The sequence below is a fragment of the Schistocerca gregaria genome, chromosome 7 (assembly GCF_023897955.1).
Source record: "Schistocerca gregaria isolate iqSchGreg1 chromosome 7, iqSchGreg1.2, whole genome shotgun sequence".
NCBI lineage: Eukaryota > Metazoa > Arthropoda > Insecta > Orthoptera > Acrididae > Schistocerca > Schistocerca gregaria.
The window spans coordinates 128,294,178-128,313,327 of NC_064926.1; the positions used below are offsets into that span (position 1 = coordinate 128,294,178).

The 19,150-nt window shown below is 44.5% G+C and overlaps 1 protein-coding gene across 4 annotated transcripts in view; it reads right to left on the reverse strand.

Moving 5' to 3' along the window:
* LOC126281600 (semaphorin-2A-like) overlaps positions 1–19,150 on the reverse strand; it is a 944,484-nt gene that overhangs the window by 300,859 nt on the left and 624,475 nt on the right. Inside the window, exon 1 of one of the 4 annotated variants that reach the window (XM_049980700.1) lies at positions 11,546–11,913. The exons of the other annotated variants lie outside the window; for them this stretch is intronic. Within the exon in view, the coding sequence (XP_049836657.1) occupies positions 11,546–11,738 (193 nt within the window). The 5' untranslated portion in view covers positions 11,739–11,913. Of the gene's footprint in view, positions 1–11,545; positions 11,914–19,150 lie in introns of those variants that run through there. 4 annotated transcript variants of the gene reach the window in all.

A 19,150-nucleotide genomic window follows, 5' to 3' on the forward strand; every position in this document is an offset into this window, starting at 1 on the left:
GTCGCCCGACTGCGTGGAAGGTAGGCGCACAAGCCGGTCAATCTGAAATCTTTCTCAATTGAATGTAAAGAAACTACTCGGCAAAAAATTTGATTCTCATGCATCTCGTAACTTTATTCGTCACCTTCATCATAAATTGCTTATCTACTATTTATCCCTCATAGTTGTGATATTTCAAAACCCGCCATGTTAGGCGAAAGCACTAATGCGCTGCTTCCTGGACTCGGGTAGGCGCGCCGGCCCCGGATCGAATCCGCCCGGCGGATTCCCGGCGTCGGTGTGTCGGCGAGCCGGGATGTGGTTTTTAGGTGGTTTTCCACATCCCGCTCGGTGAATACCGGGCTGGTCCCCAAGTTCCACCTCAGTTACACGACTCGCAGACATCTGAACACGTTCGCACTATTCCATGGATAACACTAGATGCAGAGAGCTGGGGTACACTAATTCCGTCCCAGGGGGGTACGGGGTAGCGGCAAGAAGGGAATCCGACCACCCCTTATAACTAACCTAGCCAAATCTGTTCCTAAACTTGCCGACCCTGCGGAACCGAGAGACAAAGCACCAGCAAAAGAAAGAAGAAAGAAGGTTGTGATATTTCAAAATTAAGCAAGCTACTGCAAGAAAATCGAATAGTGTGCAATGAAAAGTTACTAAGAATTTGCTTTTGGTGCACGTTAAGTCATACATTGCTGAGTACCAAATGTGTTTAACCTACTGAACTATTCTTTACACTTGGGATGGAATCTATACCAAACTCCATTCTAAACAAAGTGGATCGTATGTAGCGCAGTCCATTCCCCTCGCATACCCATACGATAAAGCAAGAACGAAATATTCATAACACCCTTGTATCTCGTAAATAGTCTCAGAAATCGGAACACCATTGTGGCAAATGATTGTACGCAGAGAGGGGAGTAGGTTACAGTATATTTACTGAGGGTAACTTCCTTCTCTAGCGGATATAGAAGTAATTATACATTTTTTTCAATGGAATAACGTAACTTTTTTAAGGTCATTAACAACTGCTGAAACAAGGATTATTACAAGTTCCTAAAAACCAGAAGAAGTTTTCGATACATGTCTCAGACATTCACAATAGGATTAACGACCATAGTAAGAATCGTGGATTCAACTACCGAAGTGTGGTGGGAGTGCTTCCAGCCACAACACATGATTATTTGGAAAAATATAGTACACAGTTCCTTTGCGAGGAATTGTTTAGCAACCATGTGGAACAAGATCTTATCGTGGCTTATCGAATGTTCAAATAAGTACGAGAGTGCAAGCGGTTAACTCCCTCGTTTCATTTATGCCACGAAAATGACGGGGGTGTACACCTGTCCAGGTACCAGTGGTTATTGCGGACGTTACCTGGCTGCATTCCTGTAGCTTTCTTCCTTGTCTATCTCTAATTTACATTTTTGAAAAAGACCCTGTCGCAATTCCCTATATATTGGTATAACTTCAGGACCTATTGTAGGAGTTTTGATACAGTTTTCAGTAATAGATACACTAATTCACGGGGAAATTTTATGCATATAATTCATAAACATTTCTTTCAAAGTGGAAGAACTATAATGAAGTGAAAACGAAACCATTACCGTCTACCAATTGTAGGTGTAACCCACCCGACTGCAGCGAAAGGTCGGCATGAGCTACCGCTGCCAGGATGTCAGTTCGAACTACCGCCAAGAATCTAAACGATACGCTGTGCAGGAAATATCAGATACTAAACTGGTCAGAACGGAATTTTTGTTACAGATTTACTGTTCAAGGGACGTGAAGGGAAATGCAGGAATAGATGAAATAGAAAATGTAGCCCAAGCCAGGCATTCGCTGGCTTCGGGTGGGTAGTAGGTGGCTATAGTCGTATCTCGGGCAGAACTGTCGCTGCAGTCAGGCGGACTGGACACTGCAATAGCTCGCAGCTCACGTCATTGCTCTGAGGTGTCACTCCAAACCCCAATTAAATACGGCACAAATAACATCTGTGTCTCCTGAGAACTTTCTTGATACACGCTGCGTATATCGTTTCAAGTTATGTGAAAGTGATGATGTTCAGTTAGCCAATATTGATCTCTGACTTTTAACCACTACTGCACGCAGTGGCATCTGAAGAAAATCACCCTGTCGTTACACCAGACAATTTGGCTCGCTGTAGCTGATTCTATGCTGTATGTGCGAAGCCAGGGCGGATAGCTAATACTGACCAACTAACAAGACTTATATTCTATTACGAATCTTCCATTGCGCAGTGCCATGTTGATCCGTCAAGGAATGAAGGAGAAAATGTGCGAAGTTTGGAAGGTCGCAGAGATGTACTATCAGAAGTGAATCTGTGCTGACGACGCGTAATTCATACACTACTGGCAGTTATAATTGCTACACCACGAGGATGACTTCCTACAGACGCGAAATTTAACCGACAGGAGGAAGATGCTGTGATATGCAAATGATTAGCTTTTCAAAAATGGCTCTGAGCACTATGGGACTCAACTGCTGTGGTCATAAGTCCCCTAGAACTTAGAACTATTTAAACCTAACTAACCTAAGGACATCACACACATCCATGCCCGAGGCAGGATTCGAACCTGCAACCGTAGCAGTCGCACGGTTCCGGACTGCGCGCCTAGAACCGCGAGACCACCGCGGCCGGCGATTAGCTTTTAATAGCTTTTCAAAGCATTCATACATGGTTGGCGTCGGTGGCGACACCTACAACGTGGTGACATGAAGAAAGTTTCCAACCGATTTCTCATACACAAACAGCAGTTTACAGGCGCTGCCTGGTGAAACGTTGTTGTGATGCCTCGTGTGAGGAGGAGAAATGCGTACCATCACGTTTCCGACTTCGACAAAGGTCGGATTGTAGCCTATCGCAATTGCGGTTTATCGTATCGCGATATTGCTGCGCGCGTTGGTCGAGATCCAATGACTGTTAGCAGAATATGGAATCGATGCATGAGGGTAATACGGAACGCCGTGCTGGATTCCAACGGCCTCGTATCACTAGCAGTCGAGATGAGAGGCATCTTATCCGCATGGCTGCAACGGATCGTGCAGCCACGTCTAGATCCCTGAGTCAACATATGGGGACGTTAGCAAGACAACAACCATCTCCACGAACAGTTCGACGACGTTTTTAGCAGCATGGACTATCAGCTCGGAGACCATGGCTGCGGTTACCCTTGACGCTGCATCAGAGACAGGAGCGCCTGCGATTGTGTACTCAACGACGAACCTGGGTGCACTAATGGCAAAACGTAATTTTTTCCGATGAATCCAGGTTCTGTTTATAGCATCATGATGGTCTCATCCGTGTTTGGCGACATCGCGGTGAACGGATATTGGATGCGTCTCGGTCACCTCTTGTTCGCATTCACGGCAAAAAAAGTAAAATTGTTCTAATGGCTCTGAGCACTATGGGACTTAACATCTGAGGTCATCAGTCCCCTAAAACTTAGAACTACTTAAACCTAACTAACCTAAGGACATCACACACATTCATGCCCGCGGCAGGATTCAAACCTGCGACCGTAGCGGTCGCGCGGTTCCAGACTGAAGCACCTAGAACTGCTCTGCCACACCGGCCGGCCCATTGACGGCGCTTTGAACAGTGAACGTTACATTTCAAATGTGTTACGACCCGTGGCTCTACATTAGATCTCTACGAAACCTTACATTTCAGCAGGATAATGCGCGACCGCAGGTTCACGTCCTGTACGGGCCCTTCTACATACAGAAAATGTTCGACTGCTGTCCTGGCCAGCACATTCTTCAGGTCTCTCACCAATGGAAAAGTCTGGTCAATGGTGGCCGAGTCACTGGCTCGTCACTACTTTTGATGAACTGTGGTATCGTGTTGGAGCTGCATGTGAGGCTGTACCTGTACACGCCATCCAAGCTCTGTTTGACTCAATGCCCAGGCGAATCAAGGCCGTTATTACGGCCCGAGGTCGTTGTTCTGAGTACTGATTTCTCAGGATCTATGCTCTGCTTGAAAATGTAATCACATGTCAGTTCTAGTATAATATATTTGTCCAATGATTACCCGTTTATCATCTGCATTTCTTCTTGGTGTAGCAATTTTAATGGCCAGTAGTATACTTGTGTAACTTAGCATGTAACACCAGTTCCTAAGACACGCAAGGCTGGCCGCTCTTCGGAAAAAACGTTAAATCAAAGAGGAACTGGATATGTTCTCAAGAAATCTCTGTTGTACTAGTCCATGCTGTGACGAAAAAGTTGTCGAAAACAGCTATATCTCCAACATGTTCCATGGGTATGACAGGCGAACGTGTAGGCAAGGGACGTAGTGGCATGCGTCGTTCTTCTTTTTATGCGACGAGCCTAGTCTTCTGAATTATTGCACCTGGTGTTGCCTGAAGTGGGTGCAGTACCTCATTCCGTACTACCTCGCTGCTATAGTTGTTACCGATTGTATTTCCCTCGTTACCTAAAAGACTGTATGCAGTTTGGAAAGACGGCTCAGACCAGTTAGTCTTTCACATCTGTGTTTAAACTCCCAACTTCGACATTTTGTAAACATTTCCCTGTTGCACATTACGTCGCCAGTGCCGGTGTCTGCAGCACTCCTGAAGACAGCCTCGTCGCTCGGATCTCCTCTGCGGCGCGCAACACGTCGGACAGGCTAGGAGAGCGCGGTGGCGGTGCGCGCTTATCGGTCGATACGGCAGCGGCCAGCAGCGGCCGGCCGCCGCACCGGACGCTCTTAGCGTAATTGGTGCTCGTCGTAGTTTGTGCGCGCGGCTCTACTCTAGCGCCAGCAAACCCATCCCCCCCCCCCCCCCCCCCCCCCACGACCACCATTCCATCCGCTAGCAGAGCAGACGGTGATTGACCACAAGACTCCCAGTGTTTGCATCTGTCGGCATCCGTTCACCCGTGTAGTGGTTACTGCTCAGCTGTAAACACACAGTGTCATCAAGAACTGCCAATTGAACAACTCTCTACATCGGCCGCGAGTGTTTAAAACATTTTGGCGTAATCCAATTCAGACGTCATTCTTACATTCCCTGTCGGTGTGTTTATTAGCCGTTAATGTCCGTACGAAGCCACTAAATGAGCATCAGAGAGATTGAGCAGTATACAGTTTCGTGAGAATGGATGGACTTTTGGCTACACTGGCTCAAGATAATCATTATAATCGGATTCTTTTGCAAATTTTAAATAGGCAGTACCGCGCAGTTTGTAAATATTTGATGAACCTCATACTCACTGGAGTAAGCTGCTGGTTAAACAATTTTTTTTCGTTATATAAAAATTCATATCCGCCAGTTACGCATACAACAATTTTTTTAGTGCCCAAATATGTTTCGTCACATTTGTCACATCACCTGTGGGTACTTTTATTCATACCTGTAAATTATACTCAGGTCTTAAGGAAATAGTTATTACAAAATTAAAGTTAGTGCTAAAATAATGTTCTGTTTCTTGTGAGTACTACCTTCACAATGCGTGCAGGAAGTTCTTTACATCGTTATGTAGCTTTAAATGAAACCATCTTATTGTGAGCTTAGTTGTAACTTATCTGTTTACTGTGAGTTTGTCCCGCACAGATTATTAGGTGACATAAAACCACAAACATGGAAAACGTTCATAGATAATACAAAGCGTCAATAAAAGAATGTAATCTGCGGCGTCCTATTACAATGGTAAACAACGGAAGATCGTGTGGCATCACAGCCACGACTGGATTTTTCCTATCGCCAGGAACAAAATGAGAACAGAGAAACTCATTGGCAGCAATGATGGGTATGGTTTTTAATGAGATTCAGTGTTCACACCTCCTGCCTGTCTACGTACAAGAATCATAGAGCGGTGCCATTGTCATACGACTTTTTTATTCGCTTCGGCCACGAATAGTAAAGAAAGGGAATCACTTTCAAAACCATACTCATTTCTTAACGAGAGTTATGGGTACATTTTTTTTTTTTTAGAGCTTCATTTCATAACGCCTTTTGACAATCATAGTAATAATTCCACTCCCAAAGCATAAACTTTATTACTGACGACATAGTATCAAGCATGATAAGTAGGCCGGCTCGACATTTAATGACGCTGTAATCATCTGTGCAATCATCTTTTCCAGTCAGTACAAACTTTAATTTTATTAATGTACTATATGCCTAATATTTTATAGAACAATTAGTCTAATTCTGAAGACGACGCTGATAGTAGCGGCGAAACCAGGACAATTTTGACTTACTATATGTGACCACAGGCTTATTTGTTCCAATATAAACCTAATTTTGCTGGCCTTTCGCACCGAGCTAACCCCATTGAGAGTGTCCCTGGCACTGGGCTGGCCGATGACCTTTTGGCTGCAGTTCTGTACTAGTCTTTCCGACGCGGGACGTTTGCGTAACCATATTTACTGGGTTGCTTCTACTTTTACTATAGTCGACTTTCACTTTTGTCACCTTCCACTGTTAATTATGATACACGCTGAATACGCAGGCCACCAAAAAATATACCTTTATTTGGGAGGCTCATACCGTGCAACGAGCGACACGGGAAGTAAACAGTTATAAAGCAGCCGTAGTTTCTAGGAACGTGCCCCAGCTTTGCAAGAGGTGCGATAAGAATCTACAGCGGGACGGCTTGCGTGGCGAAGTGGCGATAAAATGTAGACGCAAACATTCCTCGTGAATCACTCTATTAGCGAAAACCCTGCAGTCCTTAATTAATGCGGTGGCCGAGCGGTTCTAGGCGCTACAGTCTGGAACCGCGCGACCGCTACGGTCGCAGGTTCGAATCCTGCCTCGGGCATGGATGTGTGTGATGTCCTTAGGTTAGTTAGGTTTAAGTAGTTCAAGGGGACTGATGACCTTAGAAGTTAAGTCCCATACTGCTCAGAGCCATTTGAACCTTTGAACCTTAATTAACTTTCACTTTTGAATCAATCTATTGGCGAAAACCCTACAGTCCTTAATTAACTTTCACTTTCAGACAGAAAAACGGGGAAGGGGACTTCTATGTATAGTACACAGTCCAGTCATATAACTGAACCACAGACTATATTCGACGTCAACGTGCAATAACTACTTACTGACGGCAGGTGGCTACAATAGCATAATACACAATCCGTGTCGGAGGGACACGGACAACAATGCAGTTGCTATTGTAATGCGGAAACAGAGCGATTTATCTGACGTTCGGAAGGGCATGATCATTGGCTTTCGAGTCAAGGGTGGAAGCACTTCCGAAACGGCTAAATTCGTTAACTGTTCGCGAGCCGCCGAGGTTAAGGTATACCGTGCATGGCACAATTCAAAACTGGCGTCGAGGCAACTGCGGTGTACCGCGGGCCATAGAGGACGAGGGTTAACGATGGCTCCGGAAATTTGTACTGGCGAATAGAGGTTCAGCTGTTGAGCAACTGACCGCCCAGATGGTCCATGTGGCTATCAACATTGTCTCCTCAATGACCGTTCGGTGAACGTTGCTGCGTATGGGCCTCCGCAGCAGGCACCTGCTTCATTCACCCATGCTGCTTTTCATTGGCAACGAAGACAGGAATTTGCACGCCAATATTGCAACTGGATATCTACTGAGTAGCGACAGGTAGCCTTCTCAGATGACTCACAGTTTACGCTCCATCGGAGAGATGGCCGTTAGCGTGTACGGCCCTGCAACTGTAGTCGGAAGGCTCCAGGCCCTCGGAGGGAGCGGTATGCCTGGAGAATGTTTCCGTGGCATTCCCTGAGTGACCTCGTCATTCTGGGAGCCTCAGTGGGTCAATATAAATACGCATCTAACCTTGGTAATCATGTCCACCCCTACATTCTGTTTGTTTCTTCCTCGGAATGATGGCATCTACCGCCGTGACAAAGCAAACTGTCACTCACCTCGCAGTGTACGTGTGTGGTTTGAAGAGCACCAGGATGCGGTTCATCGTACTCCCCTGGCCGCTAGACTCCCCAGATATAAAACCAAGCGACAATCTGTGGGCCAGACGGAGTGGCCGAGCGGTTCTAGGCGCTACAGTCCGGAACCGCGCGACCGCTACGGTCGCAGGTTCGAATCCTGTCTTGGGCATGGATGTGTGTGATGTCCTTAGGTTAGTTAGGTTTAAGTAGTTGTTAGTTGTAGGGGAATGATGACCTCTGCAGTTAAGCCCCATAGTGCTCAGAGCCATTTGAACCATTTTTGACAATCTGTGGGACCACCTCGGTCAGGCAGTTCGCGCCGTGGATCCTCCTCAACCGAGAATCCTACCGCAGCTGGCCACGGCACTGGCATCGCATGGCCCCACATCCCTGTCAGTATCCTCGATAATCTCACTGAGTATCTTCCTGCACGTCTGCGCTACGAAAGGTGGCTATTCAGGCTTCAGACAGATGTCACATTAATATGACTGAACAGTTTATGTATAGATTCTGGTCAAGTTTCGCCGCTTTCGGAAGATACGCCGGCTGTTTGCTTTACTGCTTTTCCTGCCAGATATCGCCTCCTCTTTAGATTATTAGCTCAAAGCTAAAAAAATGGTTCAAATGGCTCTGAGCTCTATGGGACTTAACATATGAGGTCATAAGTCCCCTAGAACTACTTAAACCCAACTAACCTAAGGACATCACACACATCCATGCCCGCGGCTGGATTCGAATCTGCGACCGTAGCGGCCGAGCGTTTCCAGACTGTAGCGCCTAAAACCGCTTGGCCACCCCGTTAATTAAGGACTGTAGGGTTTTCGCTAATAGACTGATTCACGAGGAATGTTTGCGTATACATTTTATCGCAACTTCGCCACACAAGCCGTCCCGCTGTAGATACTTAGCTCAACTTTTGCAAAGCTGGGGCACGTTGCTAGAAACTACGGCTGCTTTATAACTGTTTACTTCCCGTGTCGCTCGTTGCATGGTACGAGCCTCCCAAATTAAGGCATATATTTTGCGACCGTAGCGGTCGGGCGGTTCCAGACTGTAGCGCCTAGAACCGTTCGGCCACCCCGTTAATTAAGGACTGTAGGGTTTTCGCTAATAGACTGATTCACGAGGAATGTTTGCGTATACATTTTATCGCCAGTTCGCCACACAAGCCGTCCCGCTGTAGATACTTAGCGCATCTCTTGCAAAGTTGGGGCACGTTGCTAGTAATATCTAATTTGAATATATCCATATATCCGTGCCATCAACTTCCATCTGCTTTTTAGTTATTCTTACCGATGACTTGTTACAAAATTTGTTAGTGATGTAAGACTGACACAGTCCTAGAAGACTGCCACATTCCTAAAAGATCATTGACAGTAACTTTGCAAACTAGCATGATCTGATATTTGTACGTCGGAATTTTGCAAAGATCGCTAAACGTTTTAAATGTAGCGACGGGACAACTCCGAAACATAAATCTGGTCACCCGTTAAAGCACAGTGGGACTACCGCCGTCTAATTATTATACCGAGAAGCTCATGTCGCACTTTCTTATGCGATGATTTCCGCTAGTAATAGTACTACTCGTTCAAAAACTGTATGCATGGTCATGTAGAATGTGCTCAAAAAAGGACATTTTTATGTCAGCTGATGTACGGGACTCCTACATAGGATCTGTTAATCGTGCAGTGAAAGTTAATGGAAATAGTTTTATCGGCTCATTCATGTTCCCTTCAAAGTGGGGGACTGAAAATCTGAGAAGTTTTGCTATAAATTCCCAATGTTTTTCAACAGTACTAACAACAGAACGTGACCGGACGTTAAGTGAAACGGATCTCTGGCTGTCACACAGAACTGCTAGGGTAATACTTTCACAGTATTTCCTGTCTTATTTGAGGAACAACCTAACTTATCGATACGTATTTCTCATTTTAATAATGTATGACATTTTACTTTCTTCATGGGTATTAATAAGGAACTCATCTTCATACTGATAAAACCAATTATTACAAAAGTTCCATCCGTATTTGCTGAGCATCAGTCCACGTACAGTGTGAGAAGGTACTGCAAGCCTCCTGTCTGTACAGGACAAATAAAACAATAAATCAAAAAATAAATATATGGAGATGATTTGGTAAAAAAGTACTACGGCCTATTAACAATGTGTACGACTAGTTTCCGGAACTGCGCTCTTTTCTTCACGTTCTAATAACAATGAACAAGTGATTGTAAAATTTAATTGATGTTGACAGACGGAAATCGATTAAATTTATTTGGAGACGTTATTTTGAAACTTGTCTCGTAATTATGAAATTTGAAGGACTTCTGTACATCAACATCACGAATAATCAAATAACTTTGAAAGAAATCATACATTTAGCTGTATAAAGCAGTACATTTAGTTGTTTAAAGCAGTGAACTTCATAAATTTTTGCACTCTGAAAACCATTATAGCGACATTTATGGAGCCATGGATGTCGTATGGAAAGAATACGTAACTTTATCACCGTTGGAGGAAATGCTGCCTCTCATGCTGCAATAAATGATAGTACAGTTAGGACGAAGCAGCCTGTTTAGAAATTGAAAGTCGACGTAAACTGTACAACAAATCAGCTCATATTAACAGTACGTAAGCTACTATATATATCATTGTAGCCAAATTTCGCATCGTTTCTCCATCATTCGCGACAAACAGTTGGGTATGACTCCATTTGTACTCTTCAAAATTCAGACTCCATTTGTACTCTTCAAAATTCAGTCTCCATATTTTTGTACTCCCTTAAATGAAGGAGACGTGCTGACATGCTAAACTGCTTGTAAATCAGTTTCTGGCATCTTTATAGGCCATTCGTGTTATTTGTTTATGTTCGTTTACGTTCTGCAACGATCTTGTCAATAATACATTTTCTTCTAATGTAGTTAGAGAGTTTCTTAAGTAAAATTTTCGTAAACCAGTTTAAAAAGCATATTTTTCAGCAACTTTATCATTTACTCTTTGGAAGCGGCTTTGTGACATCGGCTATCCCCTTTTCCTGCCGAAGTAAAAAGTTTTTCACACTGGTCGTTATCTCTCTAATATAAATACAACAATATGTTGACAAACATCCTACGTTACAGTATATTTGTGGGACTGTATAATATACAGTCGCAAAACCTCTAGAGCACGTTTACTAAGTATTCTTAGCAAAACGTAAGTTTCCTGTTTGTTGCAACATGCGTACATTCACCACATAGATAAATGTTCTGTAATGTTACAGAACATCACCCACGACTAACAGGAAAACAATGTAATGTTGTAGAGGTGTAATTTCCGTCTTGGTCACTTTTCTATTTTTTTTATACTTTTGGTTTAGTCATCATCAGATCGCATTAAAAGAACGCCGATATGAAGTACGTCATCAGATTCCATGTATAAGTTATAAGTCCTTAGTGGAACAAAAAAAAGACAAAAAAGAAAAGAAATAAAAAAAAGCGTCCAAGACGGAAGATTGCGTTAACTAGCAACATTATGATGGCAGACTCGTAAGTGCCCTTAAGACAATATCAGACTACGGCACTCTATTAGTACAAACACTTTTATCCCATACAGTTTAAGCCATTCGCTGTTTAGCCAAAGAGCATATCTTGGTACGAAGCGAAGTCCCAAAATTTACCTGTACGGTATCTCGTCCTCCGGGGTACTTTCTCCTTGCCACCCGCGCTGTCCCCTCCACGACAACCACCGCCACCGCCAGATCCAGCAGAGGCCCGTGGCTGGGGGTGGTGGTCCTTAAGTGCCACTGCTGCCAACGACACAATTACTCCCGTGAAAACGAGTAGGAAGATCGCCGCCGCCGGACTATGCATTTTGACGTTACTGTGACGACTGTAACGCGTGACGCTCGCAGCTAACGTTACGCGCAGCTGGCTGGAGGCTCCCCCATGGCGCACACCGACTACGTGGGCTGCGCGGCGAGCGGAGGGTTGCTCGCCGCTCGGGCACGGCTGCTCTCTGTTGCGCGCGCCGCGGCTGCCAGCGTTCGACTGCGCGTCACTTGTTCCGCGGACCGAGAAACAAGTGGAGCTTGCCGACGGCGCCCGAACTGCGGCGGCGGCGGCCGAATCGGGCGAACTGGAGAAGAAAAGTAAATAAAGGAGTCCGGCGGGCGGGATACGTGCGCCCGGGCCGCGAGTTTTATGGGCGCCTTAAAACAGCCCGCGCCGGGCGCTGCTTTACTACGCGGCGGTTCGCTACTTCCCCAGAATTTGAATTTTAAAAATGCAACGTAGCAGGTGAGTCGGCCGCTGCGCTACACCTCCCCACACCTGCAGAGTAGATTTCGAGTGATTCGCGGAACGAAACGCTGCACAGCTGTGACGCTTTCCATATTTCATCGCATTCGCAAATGCTCTCTGTTACTGTCGACGAATCCCTCCTTCTCATTTCGCTATAATTTTACGACATTTAAGAACGAGAAACAGAACTTTACTGTCAGCGTTAAGAATCGGATTTCGCATGCAGCACTTCATTAGGCAATAATTCACTGCGTAAGTCATTCTGTTAAATCTTCTCAGACCCCCCTCCCCACCTCTCTCTCTTAGCGATCGTAGTTTCCAGTGATTTATAACGGTTCTCGCTCACTAATAAAATCAAATCTAACAACTTTATAATATTATCTTGGCATTCTCTATGTGTGAGGATGTATATCTGGGATTAGTGTCTTCATATAGAGGTCCACAGCCTCACTGTAAATGATCATTACGGAATCATCCTGTATATCACATTAGTGGCCAGTTTCGGCCTTTGGACATTTTCAAATATCGGCGAATATAATAAAAAAAAAGAAAAACAGTAAGCAGGTAAAACACATTGGCGAACATCGTTACGCTTCCATATTGCAGCTGTTGTTATATGTATAACAACAGGTCATGTAAATACTGGTAGTAAGTACGTAACTTGTTGTATAGGGTGTGCCTGGAGCAGGATGTGCTGTGCAAGACCATATATATAAATGTTCGACTTGTATGTGCTCTCTGTTACTGTCGACGAATCCCTCCTTCTCATTTCGCTATAATTTTACGACATTTAAGAACGAGAAACAGAACTTTACTGTCAGCGTTAAGAATCGGATTTCGCATGCAGCACTTCATTAGGCAATAATTCACTGCGTAAGTCATTCTGTTAAATCTTCTCAGACCCCCCTCCCCACCTCTCTCTCTTAGCGATCGTAGTTTCCAGTGATTTATAACGGTTCTCGCTTACTAATAAAATCAAATCTAACAACTTTATAATATTATCTTGGCATTCTCTATGTGTGAGGATGTATATCTGGGATTAGTGTCTTCATATAGAGGTCCACAGCCTCACTGTAAATGATCATTACGGAATCATCCTGTATATCACATTAGTGGCCAGTTTCGGCCTTTGGACATTTTCAAATATCGGCGAATATAATAAAAAAAAGAAAAACAGTAAGCAGGTAAAACACATTGGCGAACATCGTTACGCTTCCATATTGCAGCTGTTGTTATATGTATAACAACAGGTCATGTAAATACTGGTAGTAAGTACGTAACTTGTTGTATAGGGTGTGCCTGGAGCAGGATGTGCTGTGCAAGACCATATATATAAATGTTCGACTTGTATGTGGCGTTCCTCCATACACAGGTCCCCAAATAGAACGAAACAGGTTTTAAATATGACACACACATCACCAACGCTACGTAAGTAATTTACCAACAATATTAATACGCAAGCATGCTAATCGAACAAACTAAGTTGACACTCGGCACGGTGGCTGATGGTAGCGACCGTAGATGCATTGCCCATTTACAGTCGCTCGCATCAGCCACTGCGTCCAGTGTCAGCTTAATTTGTGCGAACAATGATGATGTTCACTAGTATGTCTTACCTGTCTACAGTGCAGACTTTAAGAGCTATGAGCACTTGTTCATATTTGCAGCTATGAAACTTCTTCTGAAAAAAATGCTTATAGCTCTTGATATAGGCACTTTAGAGCCCATGCTTATTGGACTTACTTCTTGTTTAGGTTCACACTACTTACTCTCGAGAAACATTTGCCCTTCTCTACCTGGACGGTAGATGTTATTCAATCTGTATATTGAGCAAGCAGTAAAGGAAACAAAAGAAAAATTAGGAGTAGGTATTACAATTCATGGAGAAGAAGTAAAAACTTTGAGGTTCGCCGATGACATTGTAATTCTGTCAGAGACGGCAAAGGACTTGGAAGAGCAGTTGAACGGAATGGACAGTGTCTTGAAAAGAGGATATACGATGAACATCAACAAAAGCAAAACGAGGATAATGGAATGTAGTAAAATTAAATCGGGTGATGCTGAGGGAATCAGATTAGGAAATTAGACACTTAAAGTAGTAAAGGAGTTTTGCTATTTAGGAAGTAAAATAACTGATAATGGTCGAAGTAGAGAGGATATAAAATGTAGACTGGCAATGGCAAGGAAAGCGTTTCTGAAGAAGAGAAATTTGTTAACATCGAATATAGATTTATGTATCAGGAAGTCGTTTCTGAAAGAATTTATTTGGAGTGTAGCCATGTATGGAAGTGAAACATGGACGATAAATAGTTTGGACAAGAAGAGAATAGAAGATTTCGAAATGTGCTGCTACAGAAGAATGCTGAAGATTAGATGGGTAGATCACATAACTAATGAGGAGGTATTGAATAGGATTGGGGAGAAGAGAAGTTTGTGGCATAACTTAACTAGAAGAAGGGATCGGTTGGTAGGACATGTTTTGAGGCATCAGGGTATCACAAATTTAGCATTGGAGGGCAGCGGGGAGGGTAAAAATCGTAGAGGGAGACCAAGAGATGAATACACTAAGCAGGTTCAGAAGGATGTAGGTTGCAGTAGGTACTGGGAGATGAAGCGGCTTGCACAGGATAGAGTAGCATGGAGAGCTGCATCAAACCAGTCTCAGGACTGAAGACAACAACAACAACAACAACAACCTGGAAGTTCGTAAGAGCATCACAGACTCACCCACATGGTGCACTAAAGCTATCTTGTATAACACACCTGACAGCCTACGGTGGTTTTGAAAATGGTTTCATCATTTAAATCTTAGATGCTGAAAATGTTGGATCTGATCCAGTGTAATCACCCATCAAGCGCAACTGCTGTTGCCGCCTCTCTTGACTATTATATTAAGTTTACAGTGCTTTTGCAATTTGTGAATTTACCTCTTCGCATACTTGACATTAATCTATAATTCCGACCACGTGTCCCTCAGCTACATACATGCATCCTCAATATTGGTTCAAGGAAACGTGCTCCATTCACTTACTGCACAGGAGCAACCATATGTACTCATACAGCGGTCCTGCTATTGCCTTCCGCAAGTTTTGCCCATCTCGACGGCGATTGCGGTATTTCGAGGCGTGCAGTGGCAGATATGGAGTCTCCGGAACTAACTTTCTCCACCACACTAGCTCTTAGATTAATAGGTTTTCGGGCTGTATGAGTTATAAATGACAAACGTATGTGTTTTGCACAATTTGAATCTACAAGACGTAGATTATACGGCGAAAATTCATTGTTTCGTTTTGGTAATCAACTTACAAATCTGGTTTACCCTGAATCCTTCATATTAAACCCCGCTGTTGCGCTTGCGGAAGTTTCGCCATCTCCAACGTACTACTCTTTCAGTAAGATTGCGTTATCAAGAATCTTATTCAGTATATCGGGGTAAATTTCAAGATTAAACCGAATTATTCATGAATAACCAGCTTTAAATATGCAATAAGTGGTATGCTTTCAACGTGTTACGTCTCAGAACAGTTAAGCGTTTTTGTAGCATCCGCGTTGCGTATACAGGATGTTACAAAAAGGTACGGCCAAACTTTCAGGAAACATTCCTCACACACTAAGAAAGAAAATATGTTATGCGGACATGTGTCCGGAAACGCTTACTTTCCATGTTAGAGCTCATTTTATTACTTCTCTTCAAATCACATTAATCATGGAATGGAAACACACAGCAACAGAACGTACCAGCGTGACTTTAAACACTTTGTTACAGGAAATGTTCAAAATGTCCTCCGTTAGCGAGGATACATGCATCCACCCTCCGTCGTATGGAATCCCCTATGCGCTGATGCAGCCCTGGGGAATGGCGTATTGTATCACAGCCGTCCGCAATACGAGCACGTGGAGTCTCTACATTTGGTACCGGGGTTGCGTAGACAAGAGCTTTCAAATGCCCCCATAAATGAAAGTCAAGAGGGTTGAGGTCAGGAGAGCGTGGAGGGCATGGAATTGGTCCGCCTCAGCGTACGAAAACTTCGACTGAAACGTGCAGGAGCTCCATCGTCCATGAACCAAATGTTGTGTCGTACTTGTAAAGGCACATTGTTCTAGTAGCACAGGTAGAGTATCCCGTATCAAATCATGGCGGTGAATCGAGGAAGTAAAGTACATACTGAGGAAACTAAAACGAGTTCTAACATGGAAATTAAGCGTTTCCGGACACATGTCCACATAACATCTTTTCTTTGTTTGTGTGTGAGGAATGTTTCCTGAAAGTTTGGCCGTACCTTTTTGTAACACCCTGTAGAAGCCCGTAGATCAACTGCTTTAGGTGGTATGAGTACTTAAAAACCGAACAGTGTATTACGGACTTATATTAAAAATGCGAAAGCTGCCGCATTACTGTATTGTTCTAGGACGTACACAATGTGATCAAAAGTATGCGGACACCTGGCTGAAAATGACAGAAGTTCGTGGCGCCCTCCACCGGTAATGCTGCAATTCAGTATAGTGTTGGCCCACCATTACCCTTAGTGACAGCTTCCACTCTCGCAGGCATACGTTCAGTCAGGTGCTGGAAGGTTTCTTGGGGATTTCAGCCCATTCTTCACGGAGTGCTGCACTGAGGAGAGGTATCGAAGTCGATCGGTGAGGCCTGACACGAAGTCAGCGTTCCAAAACATCTCAAAGGTGTTCTAAAGGATTCAGGTCAGGACTCAGCAGGCCAGTCCATTACAGGGATGTTATTGCCGTGTAACCACTCCGCCACTAGCCGTGCATTATGAACAGGTGCTCGATCGTGTTGGAAGATGGAATCGCCATCCCCATATTGCTCTTCAACACTGGGAAGCAAGAAGGTGCTTAAAACATCAATGTAGGCCTGTGGTATGATAGTGCCACGCAAAGCAAGAGAGGGTGCAAGCCCCCTCCATGAAAAATACGATCACACCATAACACCACCGCCTCCGAATTTTACTGTTTGCACTAGACGCTGGCAGATGACGTTCATCGGGCATTCGCCATACCCACACCGTGTCATCGTGTCGCCACATTGTGTACCGTGATTCGTCACTCCGCACAACGTTTTTCCACCGTTCAATCGTTCAATGTTTACGCTCCTTACACCAAACGAGGCGTTGTTTGGCATTTACCGGCGTGATGTGTGGTTTATGAGCAGCCGCTCGACCATGAAATCCAAGTTTTCTCACCTCCCGCCTAACTGACATAGTACTTGCAGTCGATCCTGATGCAGTTTGTAATTCCTAGCTGATGGTCTGGATAGATGTGTGCCTATTGACATTGCGACCCTTTTCAACCGTCGGCGGTCTCTGTCAGCAAACGATGTCTGCCTGCCTGTACGCTTTTGTGCTGTACGTATCCCTTCACGTTTCCACTTCACGATCGCATCGGAAACAGTGGACCTAGGGATGTTTGGGAGTGTGAAAATCTCGCGTACAGACGTATGACGCAAGTGAGACGCAATCATTTGACCACGTTCGAAGTCCGTGAGTTCCGCGGAGCGTCCCAGTCTGCTCTCTCACGATGTTTAATGACTACTGAGGTCGCTGTTACGGAGTACCTGGCAGTAGGTGGCAGTACAATGCACCTAATACGAAAAACGTATGTTTCTGGGGGTGTCTGGATACTTTGGATCATATAGTGTACTATGCATACACCGTCTGTTACAAAACGATACACACAAACTCCGAAGTTTGTATAGGGTTTCTTGAGGAACAAATTGCGGATAGGAACTCGAGTCCGGAAGCAACACTGCAGAGCGTCAAAGTTACAGGCGCTGGCACTTGCCACCCGTCTGGCAGCAAATATGACTTTGTACGCTGTATTCAGTAATCGCCACTGAATGCAACGATCGCCATTGAGAAGACGGCATCAGTTGCTACGTAGACAGGCCTTGTCTCCTTTGAATGTGACACTCCGCTGCCTCGGTGGATGATAGTCTGGGATACTAGTTTCCACCCACAGTCTATTTTTCTCCTGTACACCGAAAAACATTGAAGATTTTAGAACATTTCAAGCGACAAATGAACTGCGAACGTAAGGCAACAGAACATCGCATGCCTAGGAGACAAGGCCTGTATGCGCAGCAGTTAGCTCGATCTTCTCCACTGGCGTTCGTGGGATTCAGTCGCGATTACCGAGTAACAAACAACGCTGAGAGACTTTCCACCTGACCGAGCGAGGTGGCGCAGTGGTTAGACACTGGACTCGTATTCGGGAGGACGACGGTTCAATCCCGCGTCCGGCCATCCTGATTTAGGTTTTCCGTGATTTCCATAAATCACTCCAGGCAAATGCCGGGATGATTCCTCTGAAAGGGCACGGCCGACTTCCTTCCCTAATCCGATGAGACCGATGACCTCGCTGTCTGGTCTCCTTCCCAAAAAACAACCCAACTTTCCACCTGCAGTCCGTCAGCGTACGAAGTCACGTTTGCTGCCAAAGGGGTAGCCTAGCGGAAGGCGCTGGAACCTGTGAGTTCGACGCTCTTGTCGTCGTTGGATGACGTTACCGGACACGGGTTCCTATCCCCAGTTTGTTTGCTCAAGACACCCTCTACAACCCCTCGAAGCATGTGGATATAGTTTTGTACCACTACGTAAATAGAACCAGATGGATACTCCTGTAGCAGAAATAATCAGGTATTTTCTGATACATTTGCTTGTAGGTGCATCACTGTATATCTTAGGCTAAGTATGCGTTATTTTTTCTTATCTCTATAGATCTGAAGATATTACTACAGAATGGAAACCGGTCATGTCATTAAAAATATAAAGGATGTTTCACAATTCCTTCAACATGCTTCTAGGTGTTGTATAGGGAGCTTAGTAGATATAGTTTTGATATGGAATCCATGTCCGAAATAGACTGTTTGGATAGAAATAAATTTGAAGATCGGAACAGTCCCGCTTCTTTCTGACGCTCGCCGTCGTGTTCTTTTCCACGTAACTAAAGGATGTCGTCCTCAAAGT